We start from the raw sequence: 21,789 nt of genomic DNA on the forward strand, positions 1-21,789 counted from the left end.
AGCGGCCCCGCGACTTCCCGAGTTAACGATGCCGCTTTCCCCTAGTAAATAGGGCTTCAGTGCGCTGCGGCTGCGTCGGGAGCTGGGCGGGCGGCGAGTGCGGTAGTGCCTGCCAAAGCTTTCGCTGTGCTTTAGGCTGTCTCGGGGACTTTTTTCTCATAAGGATCCTCCGGTGTATAGAGCTGAGCTCTATCTGGCAGCCTGACTTAAAAAGTCAGTGTAATACTCGAATTTATGGGGAACTAGGTTTTGTTAACTTGAGGCTTAGGTTAGAAGCAGACGTCTTTTATCTTTAGTGAGAGCTATTTGACCTCTACCAGTCTGACAAAAGTCAGTCAGGGAATTCAGTTGAGTTCAGGTGGGTGCCAGAGTCTGAAAGTCAGTCAGCAGGTCTGGGAGGGTTGATAAATGTTCACGTGCACACATTATATTGTGACTGTACAGTATTTATACATCCTAAGGAAAATAGACTGAAAAGAGATTTGCTGATTAAATAAGCACTATAGTTGTATAGGATTTTTTAAAATTGATATTGGTCCAACACTTTAAATTTTTATAGCTTGTTTGTTATTATCAACATATTACCATTTTAAAAAAGTTGTTAGAGCAAATCCAGTGGCTTTAGCCATAGTTCTTTAGCTTCCATGTTAAAAAGGAAGGTAGTCCCTTACATTTGTTGTTTGAGGACATCTGCAGAGGTGGGCAGCCATCATTGAATTGATTTATAATCTTGTTTTTATGATCACTGGTTTATAGTCCTTTATTTGTTTTTATGATCACTTTCCATACTCTTATACCTTTTCCTTAGTTAAAAGACTTCACAAGTAGTATTTGTGTAAAGTTGCAATTTCACTGATAAACTTTTCTGTCTTTTTCTACTTTCATCTGTAGGTCAGATTAAATGGGGTGTGCATGGAAATAGTACAAGTAATCTTATTTCAGAATAATGTCACAGGCGTGTATGCAAAAAAGCAGAATTCTAGTTCCAACTCATATGTTTCTCTAGAAGTTTAAATACTGCTTCATATACTGAATGAATGGACTGCAAGGAGGCTAAATACGGGTTCAGTGATTCATTTAAGGTCATATCATGAGACAAAGATGGGAGGACAGTCCTTGTTCTTGTATCTTAGCTGCAACCTGCCTCATCTGATTTGAACTGCTCATTTCAGCAGGTGTATTTTTTTTTTCATTTGTTAGTACATGATATTGGCCTAACATTTTCAATTTGTGCAGATAAGTTAGCCTCTTTCCCCTCTCCCCCCTCCTCCCGGTATGGTTGGTCAGACTTTGCTTTTCTAAGCATTCTATTAAGCATTGGAAAGTAAATAATTTTTTCAGATGGCCTCCTCTCCCATTCTTCTCATTAAGCATTGTAAAATATTTTGAAAGGAGCAATTGTTTGGTGTTATTATAGGACTATAAATGTATTTTCTGCTTTATAACCACCACATGATCTCTTTCCTGAGAAGCTTACATGCAGAGTCTTTGTTCTTCTGCAGGTTTATGCATGTGCTTAACTTCAATGCATGTGCTTAACTCATCCAAATCCTTGTACACCGTGGGGCAGTTTACCTGTTTGAGACTGATTCTGCAAAACTTGCACGTGTATTTAATAAAAGATGAGACAAGAACATTATTGTTCTCTACAGGTACTAGCATGCAAAAAAATTCTGATCTTTTGCTGCCTTCAGTCCCATTCTTCTGCAGGAAAATAACCTTTGGAGCTACAAGACTGTACCATTGTCCTTCCCCATCACTGTGGTATCATCTAAGAAGGAAAGATTTTGCAGCAGTTCTGTTATCAGCTTAATTATGAGTTTAGTGAGGTCTCTGATACCACCATCTGCCTGTTGATAAAAGTGCCCTCTAACTTCAAAGTCCTCTTCTTCTGTCATGGCAGCTTTACATTAAGGGTTTGGGGGTTTGAAGCAGTTTGGCTTCATTGTGACCCAAATCCCATATTCTGAACTTCAGCTTGGCTTGTTGAAAACAGGACAGTTTTTAAAAGTTGCTTTCTATTACCTTTTTTTTTCTTCTACTCCCACACAAATTCCAGTGTTTGTGAAAAGTTCTCAAGGCAGAATTCTGTCTGCAGAGCAGTAATGAAACAGATGTGATTCCTGTACGGTGCCTTAACACTGGTTTAGCAGAAGCTGTTCCAGCTTCTTGATTGTGACTGTCAGCAAAGATGGCAGTTGGGTGATTTTGAGGTCATTAACTTTGGTGCAGTTGTAACCTCCATGAGTTTGGTTTAGATGCAGTTCTCGAATGACTATTAGTTGGAAATATTTTTTATCTTTAAGACAAACAGTAATTAACCATTACAGCAAAGTGTCATTGGAAATGGTTAATTCTCCATCTCTTATGTCTTCAGAATATATTTTCTTCAAAATATGCTGTAATCAGACACAATTCTTGAGTGTAGTTCAGGGATAATTAGATAAATTTAACTTCCCTTATACTTAGGTCAATGCTGTCTTCCAGCCTTAATCTCCATGAATGAAAACTATTTCTGATCATTCCCATGACGGAGTGGTTTGAAGCATACATACAGCACAAGGATTAAAGGTGATTTTTTTTTTTTCATCATCAGTCTCCTGAAGTGCTTGTTTCGACTTTGTTTACAGAATTAGTAATACACATTTTCACGTGTACTGTGAGTGACCCTCTAGTGAGGTGAATATTGTAATCTGAAGCATGACTTACCTTGTGCAATAAAAGTACTTCAGTTCCGTTTGTTTGGTCTTTGTTTCTTTAGCTGGATATTATCTATCTGTCATGGTTTTTCTTTTTTCTTTATATTTCATCCCATAAAAGGTCTAAAATTCTAATCGTGTTTAAAAGACATTTAGTTTGATGGCAGTAAGAGATCTTGCAGGCCAAATTTGAATTCATTTGTGGAAGTACGATACTTTTTCTCTCCCAGAAATGAATGATCATCTTAAATTCACATGAAATCTTTTCGTGTTACTTGAAAACTCACAGATTAATAAATTCAAAATTGTCAGTTTCTGCAGTCATGAAAAGATAGCAAAGATGAAATTCATGTCAGGGAAGCCCAGGTTCTTTTCTTAGGCCCTGAAATAGGGGGGAGACAAGGACCTGCTAGGATTTTTGTCATGGGAATTCTCTTTTGACAGATTTTAGACATCACAGTTCAAAACCTTCCAATGAAATCCAACTACTAGGAAAAAAATAAGGATTAACAGGGTCAGTGGTGTTTACCTTGGTTACGCTTCTGTGCTCTCAACCTCCTGGCTGCTGTCAAGATCAGTTTTTGATATGCCACAACCTAGCTTCCATTTCAGATTGTCTTCTTACATAAATAACTGCAGTGCCTGCCTCAGCTGTGACTGTCGCTTTCATAAGCGGTGTCATTGAAACTTGCGTGCCTTTTTCCTGTGTCATCTCAGACATCAGTTCTAAGTGGCAGTAGGAAGACTCCACAACATACTGATTAGTTTTTCAATTTGCTGCTCTTTTCCAGAGCAGAAGGTCCCTGGAGTTAAGAACACTTTCTTTTTGCATTTTTATGTAGGCACTTGTTTTTGCAGTGGTAAATTAATGCCAGTTTACTGAAGGTGTCTTAAGTTCCTCACTTTAAAGGAAATTTTTATAATTTCAGGTTGGCATTTTCATTAGGCATTTATACATTAATAAGTATTTTTGGCTTTGGTGAGTTTTTCCCCTTGGATTTCTCCAAGGCAGGACTTTTTTGTGTGTATCACAGTAGGTCTTCACTGCAACTTGGTCTGTGGTCCTTGGATAGGCAAGCAGAAAGGCAAATGCAAGCAGCTAATTTTATGGCTTGAAATAAAATGAGATTACACTTAAATATGTATGTTTTAGGAACAGGAATTTAATAAAAAGTTGCAACCTGCTGGCAACTCTTAAAGAAGCAGTGAATGTCAGGCTAAATATGGTAATATCCAACACTGTCCAGCACCCTGGAGGTGGGAAAGATAGGTTATGGATAAATGCATGTCTGTAGTTTCACACTGTTTTATGTAAAACTAGGTGAATAATGAATTGACGCTGCGCTTTTCTATAGTCGTATCTAGAACACTACACAGAGATAGAAGATGCCTTTTCTACGTGTGACGCTTAAAGATTTCGGAAGGGAGCTAATAAAAATCGAGTAACAGTTTATGTAATACAGAGATTAGATAATGAAACAGGAAGAGATAAATGAAAACCCATCTTTTGCAATATGGAGGAGAAGGCTGTAGGACTATGATTAATGCACTGAATCATAGGTGATTCCTATTCTAACAGTAGTTTCCTTGATGTAAAATTATAGAAGGTAGTTGCCTGGTATTCCTCTGCTATGTATTAAAATTTCTAAAGTTTTCTTTATCAGTTCAGGAATAGAAGCGTAGCTGTGTGAATGATTTTGCAATCTATCCCACAAAATGCAGGTTAGAATGGAAGACCCACATTTTCTTCTGTCTCTTAGGATAGTTTACCAGTTGAATAGCTGTCTTCTGTTGACTTACCTCTAAAACCCCTACATGCTTTTTAAGAGCATATGCCTTTATTTTGCAGCTACAAGTTTGAGTTTATCACTTACCAGTTACTGTGTGTCTCCTGGTAGAGTATTATAGTGTATCTCATCATATTTAAATCCCAGTGTTCAATATTATTTTAGGAGAACAGCGACTAGTTTGTCCCATGACACCCTCTGTCATCACTTGCACATACTCTCCATTTCTGCCATCTGTTAATGATGAAGTATTTTCTACCAGTCCCGGGATGGTTAGCTGTAAGTACATGTAATCTGAGACAAAAACCCATGCTTCTGAGCAGTCTTACTGGTGTGCTTTGTCCATGGCCAGGAAGGTCATGAGCCCAAACCCTTTCTTATCCCTAAATCAGCTTTTATTTTTTTTCTCCAATCTTATGGTAAGCAGTAGGAACTGGTGGCTCTACAGGTATAATGGGGCACGGGCTGTCCCTCACATTGGAGCTCTTGGAGCTATCAAGCTCTACGTGTTGTGAAGGCACAGATAGTTTAGAGGTACAGATCACAGGACTGAGGTTGACTTTATGCGGGAGTGGAATGTTGAAAACAAGATGAAAAAACTTTGAGAGATCATCTGTGCCTTTTCCTTCCCTTTGGAGTCGGGTCAGGTATTGCTGAGCTGTTCCTAACAGATTTTGTCAAACTTATTTTTAAAATTCACTCCCCATCAATGAAAGTTTTACAACTTCTAGACTATTAATTGATTTTGCTGCCTTAGTTACAGTTATTAGGTAACTGTATAAATACAGTTTATTTCCTTTTCTCAGTACCCTGTGTGTATCTGGAGATAGCTGTGTGCTTTTCTTTAGTCTTCCCTAAAGGTTTTACTCAAATTTTTGCAATAACAGACTTTGAACTCAACTCTGTGTGATCTCTTTAGCTAGGCATGAGCTAATTACTTTTAATTCATAGCAGTAACTCAGTTCCTTCAGGGCAGGAGAATTTGCTGTAATTATTGGCTGCAGATGTAAAGAGGGACTGTCTTGCTTTGGAGAAACTAAGGTGTTATTTGCGATAAATAAGATCTAACTATTCAGTTTTATCCTTCTCTTTTATAACTGTATTCATTTCATGTTTCTTATAACAATTTAAAACTCTTCTTGTGCCTCTTACTTCTCTGTGGGTTGTGACCCATGGTTTAACAAATAGTCCTTTAAATCATCTTCTACTCTCCCATTTAGTTCATACCTCTCATGAAATGTGATGTGAAAATTGAAAAGTGTGTTCGAGGGCAGGCTATACCAGTATTGAATAGAACAGGTTTTTTTCATGTGTGCTTATATTGCCCCTCATATACATACATCAGAGTACTTGCGTTTTTTAATTTTATTTTATTTTTTCTTCTAATAGTGTTATGATAGTGTCTCACTGCCAGTTTGTGATCCAGTGTAGCCCTTGGATCCTTTTCTGCAGAGCTGCTCTTTAGCTGGTCATTCCCCGTTTCTCCTAAGCACCGTACTTTGTCCCTGTTGAATTGCATCCTATTTGTATTAGATTCTTTGTCCAGTTTGTCAGGATTGCCTTGCCTTCCAGGGTGTTTGCAGTCCCCTCCTGACTTGCTGTTATATGTGTTCCCAGTCCATGTACTTTATTTTGCCATGCACAGGTCATGAATGGAAATTCTGGATTGCACCAAGCTGAGATTCTGAGCCCTCTCTGAAACTCTACTGCAAATATGCACCTAGTTTAACTGTAGTAATTATTCATTACATGTAGTTTTTCTAGCTGTTTTTGTACCTACTCAAAAGTAATTTTGTTTGCAACTTACTTTCCTCCTTTATATATGAGAATGCTATGTGACCCAATGACAAAAGTGTTACTGCAATTAAGATGTTTTTCCTCTACCCACTAAGCATGTTACCTGATCAGGGAGGAAAACTTGTTGATCTCATGCTGTTCTTGAGGAGCTGGTGTTGCCTTTTATTTGTTATGTTATCTTATTAAGTGCTTTATTAAAAAAAAAAAAAAATCTGCTTGTACTTGTTCCAGTATTTTTGAATGTCTTGAAGTTGTTTTGACTGACCTTTGAATTTCTGCATTTGCCTTTCTCTCCTTTTTAAAGACAAAAATTGTTTCATTTTCCTACGATTTTGGAACCTCACCTGCCTTCAGTGAGGCCTCAAAGAAAGCTGTTAGAGGCCATTGTGTTGCTTAGGAAACTTACCTAAAGCATTTAGGGATGAATTTCCTTAGATCTCACAACATTCAAAATATCTAACTATGTAGTCTATGATATGCGTTTTTCCTACTCAAATCTATTTCTTTTATCATTGCTACAAATTGTGTTACTTATGATTATAGTTAACTTTTTAAATGGCAGTGGAAGCAAAGAAGGTATTGAACACCTTTTCAGTGTATTCTATTGTTAAGTTTCTGATCTTACTGGTTTAGCAAGCCTTCTTTTTAATCCTATACATTCTTTCCTTTTCTAGTTGTATCTCATTTTATGTCTAGCGATTCTGACTTTTTTTTTTTTTTTTTAAACAGAATTCCTGCTTGGGCACGGCCCTGTCTCTTCTAGGCAGCAGATAATGCCAGCAGAGCAGGCTTGTGGCATTGCAGGGCTTCACAGCTATTGCCTTGCTTAGTTTGGTCTTTGGCTCTTTCAACTTGCTTACAGAACTCCTGTTTTGGTCTCCTGTTTGTGGGCTTTTAAATTCTTTCTGTCTAGTTTAGCCCACCTCTCTCTAAAGGATTAATCTATTCAGAGAAATGCGCTTTGGAATTTTTAAATGGTTTTGCCCCAATTTACGGAAAAAAAAAAAGTCAAAACTTCCCTTGCAACAGCTCATCCAAATCTTACCACTTCCCAGCTGGGCTTTTTAGTGTCTGTGCTTGTTAATAATAAAAATAAATGTTAAAACATACTACTAGAGGTGTTTACTACTAAAGTTAGAACTTGATTTCATGAAAAACAAAGGGGTAGCATACTCTAGTGGTGGTATAGGTAAGTAATGTGTATATGTCTGTGTAAACTGTTAAGAATGTGCATTGTTTATGAATATAAGAGGATGCTTTTCAAAACTTCTCTATTAATAGTCTACTTTTCATTTTACAGCATACACAGCTCAGGCAGATGAGAAGACAGTCCCCGGTACTCCTACAGGTGCTAATGCCAGAGCCTTATTGGTTTGCAGTGGACCTTTAGAACATTATGACTTTCTGATTAAGCAAGAAGAGCTGAGGAATGATGAGCAACAAAGGAGAGTTGTGCAGCACCTGCAGAAGTTGCACGAGAGCCTTAAAGGCTACAGCATCAGTTCAAAAAATCTTTTCTCAAAGGTGAGGTTTATAATGATAAAAATATTTTTTTGCATTTACATTTGCTCATAAGAATGTGCTTAAAATACATAAATTTATGTCATTAACACGAGTCTTATTTTTGCAGCTGGATCTTTACAGAGGGATCATTGTTTGTGTTTGGATCTCTGTTCTTTCTTTTTTTGGTTTGTAAAATTCCAGTGGTACTCTAGAAGTAACCAAATTAAATATTATTGAAATAATTCTATAAGAAAATCTGATATGATTTTGGTTATATCCACCATCTGCCTTTCCAAGAATGTCATTTGGCTATAGGAGAGAGGGGCCTAGACCAGGTTTTAATTCTCAAGCACTGGTATAACACATGTGTGTTTGGGTTACACATACTAAACACTGATGTTTTGTGTTCTAACAGATCTTCCGTGAATATAAGTGAAATTAGCCAGCAGAGTCTAAATAATTTAGCTTTGCAAGACATTATAATATAGATCAGACATGACTTTTTAAAAAAAATGTCCATTCCTTCCAGTGTTGTTAGTCTCCAGGTGAAGTAAGGAAAGAAGGAAGAGGTGTGATTTACACCCCAGTTGTGTTTTTTGGGACGTTACACCTCCTTTTCTGTATTAACAGAAATTCAGACATAGCCCTGTTGCACAGTGCCTTAGCAACCATAGTGCCTTAGCATTAGTAATGCTAATAGCCTGCTGTTGCAGCTCTGCATCAACAGCTTCAGGGAAAAGTTACAGTGTTTTGCAGAGCCTCTGTGGCAGTATTTTTCATGTCTTGTTCTCATGCTGTTATTCTCAGATTGTTGCTCTTGTGGCCTTGCACCTGCAAATCTTGATAGCGTTGTTATGGCAGGTTCTCATGGGAAGCAACTAGAACTGGTGTGAGAATCCCCCCTCAGCTTTCCTTACCTCTTGTTGTGTAGATTTGAGTTTATATCCCAGAAAACCAAACACAGCGCCCACCAAAGTAGATAAGACATTTAATTACTTAGTAAATATTAGGCAGTCATAGATGTGCACAGAAGCTGAACGACCAGTGAATATGCTTCATTTGTGCCTGATTATCATAGCGTTGTTAGCAGGTTCTCATGGGAAGCAACTAGAACTGGTGTGAGAATCCCCCCTCAGCTTTCCTTACCTCTTGTTGTGTAGATTTGAGTTTATATCCCAGAAAACCAAACACAGCGCCCACCAAAGTAGATAAGACATTTAATTACTTAGTAAATATTAGGCAGTCATAGATGTGCACAGAAGCTGAACGACCAGTGAATATGCTTCATTTGTGCCTGATTATCATACTCCAGTCAGCACAAATAGTCATAAACATGGTGAGGGGAAACAATAAGAATAGGGCTTTTGACTGAGTCTGATGATAAAAGTATAGTGCTGGGGGAAAAAAGCATGGCAAAATATTCATTGCCATCATTATCTTCACTTTCCCTGCCTGCACTGGAGAGACACCTCCCTACCCCTAAGAGGAGGATGTCTGGAAGCTGTCAGTACCCTTCCCGGCCAGCCACTGAGTGTTCTCCTTTTTTTTTTTCTCTTGTACCACTTTTGTTTTTATTTTGCATCAGGAGTAACTTTCACATTTACAGTCAAGGTATGCCGTCAGCTGCAGACCTTGCTAATAAATCCCCATGTCAGCCTTTCTCAGCATCCTTTATGCAACACTCCTCATCTCATGGGCATAAATCTAAATATTTAACTCTATAGAACTTGTTACCTAACCACATACTTCCCATTACAACCCCAAATTCTCGTATTACCTGGCACAAATACTGTATTTTCTTTGCATGGCAAGCCTAAATGATGTAGCATGAGATCAAGGGAGTCAAAGCCTACAGGGCTCAAGTGCCTCTAAATGACATGCTGTCCTCTGCCCTTCAGGCACCAAATGACAAATTACCACTCTAAGGCTCTTGCGATGTATATTAGCTTCAAGGCATGAAAAAAGCAGAGAAGAAAATGTTGGTATGAGGACAAGTTTTATACCTGTAACTGGCCTGTGTTATACCTGTAAATGTGCCTGTTTCAAATACCCTATTATAGCAGGGTACAGAGCACTGGGGACACATGCTTGCCTATCAGACTGCCTCCAGCATCCCTTGAATGCTTTAAACTCATATAGGTATCAGGTATTTCCTAATCATATGCTTGACTGGAAATGCCATGAATGTCTTCCTGTCTCCTGAGGAAAGGAAGCAGACTAAACGCATAGGAAGGAGCTCTTTTTTTATTGAGGTACAGTTAGAAGAAACCTGAATGGGAAATAATTCCGTGGAGCAGAAGTCAGGCACTCTGGAAGGAAAAACACAAGAGTTGTGAAGTACAGGAAGCAAAGTGCTAAGGCAAGACTGCGCCTAGAGGACAATGAGTGTGGCAAGACTGTGCCTAGAGGGAAGCAGTTGACCCGATCATCCTTTATGCATCCCTTCCAACTTGAGATATTCTGTGACCCAGCTTTAAACAGGGGGTTTGGCTGCATGATCCCCTGAAGTCCCTGCCAACCTAAATCATTCAATGATTCTAACTGATGTGGGAATTGGAGCCAAACAATGGTTTGGGGTATATTTTTGCCTGCTCTGGCTGGTGGGTCAGCTCATCACATTACTTACCTTTTTACTTTTGGGATTTCTTTAATTAAAATTATTAAAAACATAAAAACAGTGTAAAAATTACAGATATGGTCTCAAAACTGTATGTGTATGGCATTTTAAAACACTTTTATACTGTATGTGGATGTGTGCCTGTGGACCCATGTTGTCTTGATGCCTTTGTAGGCTAACTCTTGAGTCTAAACCAGCCTCCTGATTCAATTTGAGCAAGTACCAAATAAAAAAATAGAAATTTCCTCTTTGAAAAATGGTTATTGATTATCTTTGTTATCCAAAGCAATATGGCAGTGTGCCTGAACGGGAACTGTTTTTGCATAAGTGTAAGGAGATCAAGTTGGATCCAGCTTGCCAAAGTACTTCTTACACAGTAAGTGTAATTTAGCAGGCCAGAGTTTTGTATCCTGAGGATGCTCGATGTGAATTTTTTTTTTTTTAATCTGTTTGGGCTTCTTTTTAAGCTTAGTGTTGGACTCGTAATCTTTTAAATTGCCTATCTCAAAATTGTCTTTAGACGCTGTACCTGGACTGTAAAAGAGGAAGTATCTCAAAAGGAAGCCAGTTATCTGGCTTAATCCTATGTTGTCTTTTGGACATACTGCCAGACTTTCATTCATTTTTATTCTTTAGAAAAAATGTTATGATAAAGGCGTTGTTCTTACTGTCAAACCTGAGGATCAGTAGGCTTAGAGCATTTTGATCTTTTCTGGTAAACTGTTTTGGACATTTGGACACTGTTCTAAAAGTGCTGCCTTTGAGAGTAGTTTTGAGAGCTGACTTGTGTTAACTGGAGTGCCCCGAATCATTATCGTTGTTAGAGCAGGTGTCTTGTAATGGCTTTGTAGATCAAGCATTATGTGGGTTTGTTAGTTACTGTTTCTTTGATTGGGAAGCATGAATAGGGAAGAAAGTCTCTATTGCAGAGAACAAATACTAATCTTATTCTATTTAGGAAATTGTGATGCTACTTTGTCCCTGTATGACAGCGCTAATCGCAGTAAAGCAGCCTGACTGACACTTTCTTAAAAGCAAAAAGTCAAATGCCATTTTTTAGGTTGAGAATGTGGTTTTCACTAGTTCCTTTAAAGCACTCCTCTCTTTCATTTAACATTGCTTCAATTCCATGCTTTAATTTTAAACCAGCTTTTAAAAATTGTTGCATGGTTCGCTGATACCTGGGAACTAATGCCACAGTCGGTGAGATGCAGCTGTAGAACTACTTGCTATTGGGATAAGTGTTGCAGTTTGAGATTTTTCTTCTAGAGCTTGATATCTCTGTGGAAATCTTAAGACTGATAATGAGGTTGAGTACTATGGTGCCGTGCCATACATCAAAACCCCAAAAAGGAGGAGAGCAGAGAGTTTTGTGTAAATCTGTTAAAGCTTGCTAGCTTGTGTAATTAAATCAAATCATGATTCATGATGGGGAAGAAGTAGTCGCAACATCTTTGTTTCTCTTCTGCTATCTTTGAGGAAGTGATTCGCCAGTTCAATGTTGCAGAAAGAGTGATGCACTTCACTCGTAAGAGAGAAGCAGCGATGTGTTTATTGATATAAAACAGTGATTTAACAAAGTTTGATAGTAAATGCAACAGTGGTTTAACAAGATTCGATGGCAAGGTACACTTGATTATTTACTGCATAGAGGATGGGTCAGACAAAATTGTTAGGGAGACCCTCCCGTTGAGTCACGAGGTTCAGAGAGGACCCTCTTGCATTCTATAAACTCCTTCTTAGAGGAGTCTAGGTGCGGCTGGATCCAAACTTAGTCCCGGACTTGGTCAATGGTTTATGTCTAAAGGATTATATATGCGCAATCAGTCCTTTATATCACTTAGCTAAGGTTACAAAGTTTCAGCGCGCTTATTCCTAATTCACTTACCGAGTATCTGATGTCATAAGGAATCTCTCAACCTCGAGGAGTAACCTTGAGAGGTGTCCCTACTCAAGGGGAGATGCTGGCATGCAGCCCACTGCCGTGCAGGAGAGCTCAAAGGGCTCTTGGGCTGCTGTCTATTTATGGGGGTAAGATGATTGACTTGTAGTCATATTTACATATTGACTGCAGATGTTAGTTTCTTCCAAATTTGGCTTGAGTTGGACATTGACCAGCATTGTGGTTAGGTGGATGCATTGCCATAAATTAGCCCTTGGCTATTGTGTTGTTATCTGTCTCCCCTGAATCCACTTTGAGCCGGATGTATCCATCGCAACCAGATGCATCCATCACGACCACCACTGGTGGTTATCGCTTGAGCAGGGTTACGGGAAAAGGTCAGGTCGGGAGCGGGGGGAGCACACCGTCAGACTCTACCCTGTGACTATAGTCAATTCATCTTATTCTCACAGAGTGGTGGTACGGTCACCTCTTGCCTCTGTGCCATAAATAGTATATTGATAATTTATGTGCTTACAGATCCACGGCAAGTAGATAGAGTGAAGCAGCTATTTGCTATGTATTAGTTTGTATGTTTTGGGTGGTTGGAGTTGGGTTATTTGTTTTATCATGTACCAAACCTTTATATACGATATGATTATAAGCAATTGACACATTAATGTTAGAGTTAATAAAATCACAACTGGGTGAAGCATGACATTAAAAACTCCCGTTGCTGTCGGTGACCATCCAAGAAGAGTTTCCCACCAATGGTGTTCTCCGTCCTTCTTGGCTCTTTCCAAGACATGGTGTATGTCTTCTGTATCACGATGAACGGTGATTAGAATTTTGTGTCCATTGTTTCAGATGCGTTCTAACAGTTGGTGCAGGTCATCGTGTTGTAGTAGTTTCTTCACCAGTGCAAGATTCATTCTGATGGGGTAGGCAATAAATCTTGACTCAATGTATAATTAGATTATAATAATTGATAAGACGTAACAGGAGCTGAATAATTAAAGTTGTATCCCATAATTATAGTAAAGTTACAAACACAAATATTTGAGTGGTTGCTTGTATCTACAGTAATGTTATCTACGAATTATAAAATCAAAAGGGTTCTCATACAAACGCATCCTTTTCCAATATACACAAGTAGAGTTTCAGGGGTTTCATCAGGATGTATTTCAAAATGACAAACATTTTGTTCAGTGTCAAGACAATATCTTGGGCTTTGATGGTACTACTCTCACAAATAAATCCTTGTTGTCCCCATACAATGCATGCATTAACATCAACAGTTTGCCATTTGTTTCTGTTTTGTTGGGCCCACACTCTGTGTTCTAATGGGTAGAGTATAGTTCCATTGCGATTTAATCCTAATGCAATGATTGGGTGTACGGTATATACCAAAGCATTGCATATGGTTAAGACAAAAGCTGTGGCCTTATTGTTGATGGGGCCATAAGTAAAATTGACTAAATACCACCAGGATTGGAATTCTTTTCAAATTTAGTTGCATTATCCCAAATTACCTTTCAAATTTCAGTGGTTAAGGTGCCCTCTTCACCTTCTCTTACAATTGCTGTTACCGTAGATTGCATCCACAGTTGAGCTTGGATACAACTAAGAGGTAGAGGAACATTATTTTGGGCTACACCAAATTATCCACAATCAATTGGTGGTCCCTTTCATTAATTCTTTCCCACTGAGGCACTATATCAGATAAGAGCCATTGGTTAGTTCCCAGTGCTAACAGAGAAGACCGCAATGGGTGTTCTAATTTGTTTAAATCACTTGTTGCTGTGCTCAGTTTATTTATGAGTACTTTGGCATCTATACTATTTAAGACTCCCAAGCCTGTCCCTGTGATACTGGTCACATCTCTCCTTGTTTGTCTTGGAGACGTGAGGGTTCGCCCATGTAACCATGCTAACCATCCTGCATATAGGATGTACTTAGGAATGGTGAACAGGTTGGTTTGATTGTAGAGATACTAATTTGCATCAATAGTTCTACTTGTTTAAGAGACCATGATGGATTAAGTAACACTCGTTGTTGGCCCGTATTTTTGATCGCATACGGTCCAATTTCAGTAATTTGTGGGAACAGAGTTTTCTTATCCCTTACAGTCGGGGCGGATGTTGTTGTACTAGGCTCAGTAATGTCTATTTTAAATTTAAATTGTAGTCCCACGCTATGGTGAGTGCAGAGGCAGACTACAAAAACAGGTTGTACTAAGGTAAAATTGTACCGACAGTCCAATCTTTCAAAGGCACAAAATTTCATATCTTTTGCTATTGGGTTTGATGTAATGTTGTACACAGAAATCTGAGGTGCCTTCTCATGGGTAGACCCATCGATCATCTGGCATCCTATTTTAATTTCTTTCCCTATCGTTCCCCGAAGTCAGGGAGCTTTATTATCAGCTTCATCTTTATCCCAGCTCCATTTGTTTTCTAAGTATATTTCAGTTCCGTGCACGACCACAGTGGAAAGACTTAAATCTCCCTTACTAGAGTGCATTCCCATACTCCCATGTACTTAACATGAGCTTGAGACCAAGGCCACTCTAGGGTTCTTTGACCACAGGTTAAGAGGAGCAGCATTGTTAGGGTTTGAGGGAGTAACATGAACACAGCATTTCTGTTTGCCATCCTGTGGGGTGATGTAGGAGGAAATAGAGACTTGTTTTGGTGGGGAGAGTCTGAATAGGTTACCCCATTAATAAGAAGGAAAAATCCATCGTGCACTAATTCTGTGTTTTGCACCACTGCTATTGGTAGCTTTCCAGGCAAGTGGGCCATGAGGTTTAGTTAAAGTCATAGGCACAATACCAACGGACGGTAAATTGACCATCACAGGCTGTCCTGGCTGTAATGTCACTGGATATTCTCTTTTCCTAATAAGTAGAGTGCTAAGCTTAGTTTTTATAAAGAATGCTCGGCTTACAGGGCTTCCAGTAGGGCCGTATCTATTATTCAGTGGGTGAAGTACTTTGGGAAGTCGCATATTCCATTGAGCCTCATGTGGTTTGAGATTCCTTTTCAATAAGCCATTAGCTCTTTCTACCATCCCATTTGATTGAGGGTAGTAAGGGGTGTGGAATACCCATTTAATTCCCTTTTGTTTTGCCCAATCTTGCACTTCTTTACATGAAAAATGTGAGCCATTATCACTTTGGATAACATCAGGAGTAGGTAGATTTGAGAACCAGAATAGCCCTCGCACTGTATTTCGCCCATTGGCTTTCTGACACACAGTCGCCATAAGCAAGCCGGAGACTACTTCCATTCCTGTGAGGATGTATCGATATCCTGCTGAGGATTTGAATGATCCAATATAATCAATCTGCCATGTAGACCATAAAGTTTTCCCTTCATTGATATGTAGTGGTGGTGCTTTAGCAGGATGATCTGCCTGTAATTTCAATCTACACTGGGGGCATTCTGTAAGAATAGTTTCACAAGTTTTCCTGTTTATAGGCCAGCCTTTACTCTGTGCAGCGAAGTAAAGTGCTTCTTTACCTGTGTGGCCTAGGTTTTGATGTAACCATTCTCCCAGTCAATACCACTCAAGATTTAAGGTGATTTTCCTAATTTTAGTTAGCTCATCTACCTTTTGATTCCACTTTGTGGCTGGCTGATTATCCTTAGCGTGAGCTTTTACCCATCCCATCTTGAAAGGTGTTTACCTGGCTATATCCAGTAATAATTGCCAATCTTTGTTTCTCCAAACTGGGGATCTGTTTACTTCCCAATTCAAGGTTTCCCATTGACAGAGCCATTGTGTGGCACTGGCCCACACAGCGTAAGAGTCTACATACATGATTTTTGCTCCATTATGTGCTGCCAAAACAATTGCTCTTATTTACCCTACTTGTGCACTGCCTTCACCTTCTTCTATTACTTGTTTGCCAATGGTAATATCTAATGCAACGGCCTTATATTGCCATTTACCGTTTACCTTTTTTGCTGAAGCATCCGTAAACCAAATGTTTTCTGTTGGTGCACCCTCAGTGAGGGGCGGTGCATTCAGAATGGCTGAAGGTTTAAAAGGTTGTTGTAATGCTAAAAGGTCTGTGTTTATGGGCATTGGCAATTTGGAAACCTCAGTGTGTCCTTCAGTTAATTGTATATTTTCTGCAACTCCTGTTAGGTATTTATAGGCCACTCCATGCAGCAAAGTGCTTCTTTACCTGTGTGGCCTAGGGCCTAGGGTAACCATTCTCCCAGTCAATACCACTCAAGATTTAAGGTGATTTTCCTAATTTTAGTTAGCTCATCTACCTTTTGATTCCACTTTGTGGCTGGCTGATTATCCTTAGCGTGAGCTTTTACCCATCCCATCTTGAAAGGTGTTTACCTGGCTATATCCAGTAATAATTGCCAATCTTTGTTTCTCCAAACTGGGGATCTGTTTACTTCCCAATTCAAGGTTTCCCATTGACAGAGCCATTGTGTGGCACTGGCCCACACAGCGTAAGAGTCTACATACATGATTTTTGCTCCATTATGTGCTGCCAAAACAATTGCTCTTATTTACCCTACTTGTGCACTGCCTTCACCTTCTTCTATTACTTGTTTGCCAATGGTAATATCTAATGCAACGGCCTTATATTGCCATTTACCGTTTACCTTTTTTGCTGAAGCATCCGTAAACCAAATGTTTTCTGTTGGTGCACCCTCAGTGAGGGGCGGTGCATTCAGAATGGCTGAAGGTTTAAAAGGGTGTTGTAATGCTAAAAGGGCTGTTAGTGCTTGCCATACTGCTGCTGCCGCTTCCCCCACCTTCTCAGGGGAAGTTCCTCCAACCAGAGTATCATCTATGTATTGGTACAGTTTCACTTCTTGGGGGAGTGAGACCGTTTCAGCAAGTGCGGCATGAGCAATTGTGGGTGAATGTTTATACCCCTGTGGGGGGGAGTCTGTTAAAGGTATTGTATTCCCTCCCAAGGAATACTCCTCCTCCTTCAAGGGAACCATAAAGAACATACCTTTTACATCTAGCGCTGCCATCCATAGGTGTGCAGCTGCTTGCAGAGTAGCTGTTAAGTTTGCAATGTTTGGTACAGCAGCTGTTAGCGGGGCTGTATTGACATTCGGGCACCAGTAATCGACTGTTAAACACCACCTCCCGTCTGGTTTCCGAACTGGCCAGACAGGTGAGTTATATGGGGAGTGGGTTCTGGAGAGAATTTGTCGTTTCCCCAAATCAGCTATGACTTCAGAAATGCCATTTCGTGCCGCAGCAGCAATCGGCTATTGCGGTAGGTTAGTAATTTTTGGCTTGGAGAGGGCAGGGGCTGCGTGAAGTGCGCGCACTGTGACCTCCTGATTTCTACTGGGGTTGGGATCGGTGTTTGAGCCGAAGGACCGCATGCTGCCATTCGGCAGGTGCCAGGTTCGTCTGTTTGAAATATTTTCGTGATGATCTTTAATTGCAAAGTGAGTAGTCGACATGTGCTTCTCGCCCAGGAGCCATTAAATTGGTCTTGGCAGTTTGGCACTCAACACCCGCTCCGTTCACACCAGTAATCTTAACTCTTTGCCGTCTGGATCGCATGCCCAGCTTCTCGGCACCTTGTTGTGTTAGTACTGAAATTTGTGCTCCCATATCTGTTAAAAACTTCACCAATTGTCCTTGAGGGCCAACTGGAATCAAAATGTATGGGCCGTCATCACTTACCCACTGATAAGCCTCCACTTTCTGGATAGGCAGGCCCAGTTGCCTTCTGGGCATTACTCATTTTTTGACTTCATGCCCTGCAATTCCTCCCTAAGGGGGAGGAAGAGGTTGTCTCCCTTTCTGGGGGCTGGCGCCGGAGGAGTTGAAATATGCTCCTTCCTTTCACTGTTATCTCGTTTCTGGAATGCCTCAATCGGACTCAAGGTAATGCCAATAGGCTGACCTTGAGTCGCGGCTCTGGGATGCCTAGGGCTAACGCATTCCTCCACAATTCATTCCTCAGTTCTCGAGACTCTGTTTGCGGGTTTTTAAATTTGTTTCCCTTTCATCTAGTTTCTGTTCCGTTTCACAGGTCCTACTTTGTGATCTCTTCCCTGGGGTTTTCAGGTTTTGTTTTTCAGCTGGTACATCGAGCCAGCCCATTTCGCGGCTGTAGTTAACAATGCCGTGCATTAATTCCGCCCACTTAGGGAGTTGTTCAGGAGCATTATTGCTCTGTTTTTTATTATATTCAGTATCTCTCTTAATCTCATCCTGTTTTGCAACTAGATAGGGTTTAAGAGTTGCCGGGGCTCCTCTAATCAGTAGCTTTGACGTTGCAAAATCTACTGTAGCAGATAGTGGGACATCATGGGGTCTTCATTCATGCATGGCTTGTATGCAAGCGGCTTTTCTGACGGCTGTAGAGAGCTCACTTAGAGATTTAATGGGGATTATGGAGGGTTCACCTCACTCCATGGTGTCTGTTCCTCCAGCCCAATAAGCTACTCGGCCGGTGATAGAATGGGCTGTATTTGTCGGGTCGGGTTCTAAGTTTAAGAAAACTCCCAGAACCCACTAGCCATGTGCTTCGTCCTCACTCAACATTATTCGGTCGCCTCCACTTAGGCATACTCGCCACAAGTATTCAGTTTCAGTTTCACCTGGTTTTCTGCTATATCTCTCTTGCAAATTTGTCAGTTGCAACAGATCCCAGGGAATGGTTCACATAGTATGTCACAGATGGCCACCCTGAGGTCCCACAGTTCTTTCTGTTTTAACAACAGGTCTGACTTCATATTCAGGAGGATTTGTAGGGAACAAAGGATCGTCGTCTTCTGCCCTGCTGTCATCGGGATCACTCCAGATATCTCCATCCCAATCTTCATGGGATAGTATTAATTTCCTAATCTGTATGATGTCAGGGAGGCGGGGAGCCTGTATAAGCATCATGACTTTTTGTCCCAACTTTTGTCTTTTTGCCTTTTCTTCCTGTAACTGTTTCTGCAGTTGTTCAATTTTTAAAGACGGTAACAACTCAGTTGCTTTCCTACCTTCTATTTCTTTCTCTAGGTCCTGCTCCTTCCTATTTCTATTCTCCCTTTCTTGATATGCGGCTTCTAAACAGGTACCTAGCATCTTGCAGATAACTCCTTTCCCTTTTCCATCCTTTGTGCGGCCCAGAGTTACTTTTAGGTGCTTTTCAATGGCTTCCCAATTATGCCAGTTGTCATGAGCCCATTCTTCTGAGAAGTTGGGACTCGGATTCACTCCATGCCTCCGTAAATAATCGGTGATACTACTTGCCATCCTGCTGACTACGCCACGCCAACTATGGAGGAGCACACTGTCATATTCAAGCAGAGCTCCTTTTGAGATAAAATGAAGCCAAATAAAGTATGGTTTAAATTCTAGTGCAGGCCAGGTTTTGCTTTAGCGAAGTTGTAATCAACATCCTTAATGAAGGTTTTCTGCAGAGTAAGAGTCACAGCTGTGAACAGATAGTTGGTAAAATCATAGCCCTCAAGCATTGTACCAGCTGTAGACAGTGCCATCATATGCTTGTCATATGTCTGCATCAGTTGAGGAGTTTTCTAAGTAAGCAAAATATACGTTTTTCTATGATGGACTTTCAGGGTAGTAGTGCGGTTGCAAACTTGGTTCAGTTTTGAAGAGTAGAACAAAGGCTTTTCATGCCAAGAAGAGGTGATGAGTACAGCTCTCTAGAATTGGCCCAGGTTTAATAGGATTTGTGTAGACTTATGAGTGGAAGTAATTGACGTAACTAGCAGAAGGCGTCTCCAGGAAGTACTAATGATATAGGGCACAGGTAAACCCTGTATTCCTGAATAGCTCATTGGTACTCTTCTGGTACTTTGTAACTTTGATTATGCTATGAAGTAAAAGATAAACCTTATACTGTAGGCGTTAACAGTTGTTTTTATGATAAAATGATTGGCATTGGTTTTGTTTAACATTTTGTACTTAATGGGTTTTAACAGATGTAAATGAAACAAATTGATGTATTTTAAATTACTTAAGGACTTTTTGGAAATAAGTCAAACACTTTAATCAGTTACACCTAGTAGTTTGTAGATTGACTTTTTGCTTTTTCAGGAGGTTTCTAGCAACTTGACTAACCTACTTTTAGTATGAAATCTCCTGTGTTGAAAAGAATCTACTGGCAGCTTTTTAGAAATAAAAAATAGTGGTGCACGGCATTTCAAGCATGCTCATTTTCCCTGGCTCTGTCATTGAAGAGAATGTGGTTGAGAGGTTGCAGTGAAGAAAAGGGCGGGCAGAGGGGGAGAGAGAGAGAGAAGCCTCTCTCTGTCAGCCTCTTCTGTAGTCTGAGATTTCTTATTTTATTGCCTGATTTCTTCTGTGATAGAATTGCAGAAGCCTCTTCCAAAATAACAGTTATTCCAGAAATAGAGACTTCTTGCATTCCCGAACCATTACAACAATGGTCGTCTTTGTTTTTAGTTTTGTTCTTAATTTGTCCCTTTTTATCTAAATAGTTTTATACACTAAAAATATGGTACAAGTAGGATTAGGGAACAGATATTTATATCAGATACAATAGAAGCATTTCAGTGTTTATCCGAGACACTTGCATTACCTCACAAGCCAAAGCTTTCTGAAATCAGTAGTTGGGGGACACATGACACCAGCCATTTCCTTTATGATAATAAAACTATGTATTTTTTTTACGATGTAGGTGTTTTGGGGCATCAGCTTAGAATGAATTTGAGGGGAAAAAACAATTAGTCTTGCTGCAAACCAAGTAGGCTTCTGTTTTTCAAAATCATTACTCAAATTTAAACAATTACTTTGATCTTCAACTTGGTGAAAGCATGGCCTTGTATGTTGAGATATTTTGAGATCCTCTGAATTGAAGTTCAAGGCTGTAAGAGTTTGCGTAGATGTTGCAGATCTCTAGCTTTTCAAAACAATACCAATTGGGACATCTTAAGAGTTGTTGAGTTGCTGTACTAATGACTTGACCTTACTTATAATTGAGCTTATTTCATGTTTTGAAAAGAGGTATGAACAATAGTAAACACCATTCAAGACCTTGAAAATGTCTTCAGCTACAACAGGAACCAAAAAGGAGGTCTGAAAGAGTGGGAGAAAGAGGCAGTTTTGTTAGTGTTTAAAAGAAAATCTGCTGTTTGGAGACCTTGCTCTTGAATTTTGCATATTTTAATTAACCATCTTAGTATTGACATGTATTTTCACCTAAAAGTTTCTCAAAACACTGTGTAAATATTTCCAGGAAATTAGTTGCTTGCTTCTGGTGTCTGAGGCAGGGAGTAGGAGAGAAGGTGGGAAGACGTTGCACATAATTAAAGATATTTAAGAAAGAATAGGAAGTTGTCAGAATGAAGGATATGTTTTGACCAATATAATTCCTTAGATAGGTAGGATATTGATTGATTAAAGTGAAGTGTAAACAAAAAAGAAAAATCTGACATGATAGAATCAAAGCAAGGCATGCAGTTTTGAAACAGAAATGTGTAAAACATTTTGATAGTAGAGGAGAAAATCCTGTAAATC

The 21,789-nt window shown here is 39.7% G+C and overlaps 2 protein-coding genes across 2 annotated transcripts in view; one reads left to right on the forward strand and one right to left on the reverse strand.

The window, feature by feature from the left end:
- Positions 1-4,847, reverse strand: part of SNX3 (sorting nexin 3) — a 34,837-nt gene extending 29,990 nt beyond the window's left edge. Inside the window, exon 1 of the mRNA XM_009279140.2 lies at positions 4,816-4,847. Coding sequence (XP_009277415.1) covers positions 4,816-4,847 — 32 coding nt within the window. The remainder of the gene's footprint in view (positions 1-4,815) is intronic.
- A 92-nt stretch (positions 4,848-4,939) lies between these two features.
- LACE1 (lactation elevated 1) overlaps positions 4,940-21,789 on the forward strand; it is a 70,406-nt gene continuing 53,556 nt past the window's right edge. The window contains exons 1-2 of the mRNA XM_019472024.1: positions 4,940-5,020; positions 7,565-7,807. Of these exons, the coding sequence (XP_019327569.1) occupies positions 4,940-5,020; positions 7,565-7,807 (324 nt within the window). The remainder of the gene's footprint in view (positions 5,021-7,564; positions 7,808-21,789) is intronic.

This window comes from Aptenodytes forsteri, unplaced genomic scaffold (assembly GCF_000699145.1).
Source record: "Aptenodytes forsteri isolate BGI_AS27 unplaced genomic scaffold, ASM69914v1 Scaffold339, whole genome shotgun sequence".
Lineage (NCBI taxonomy): Eukaryota > Metazoa > Chordata > Aves > Sphenisciformes > Spheniscidae > Aptenodytes > Aptenodytes forsteri.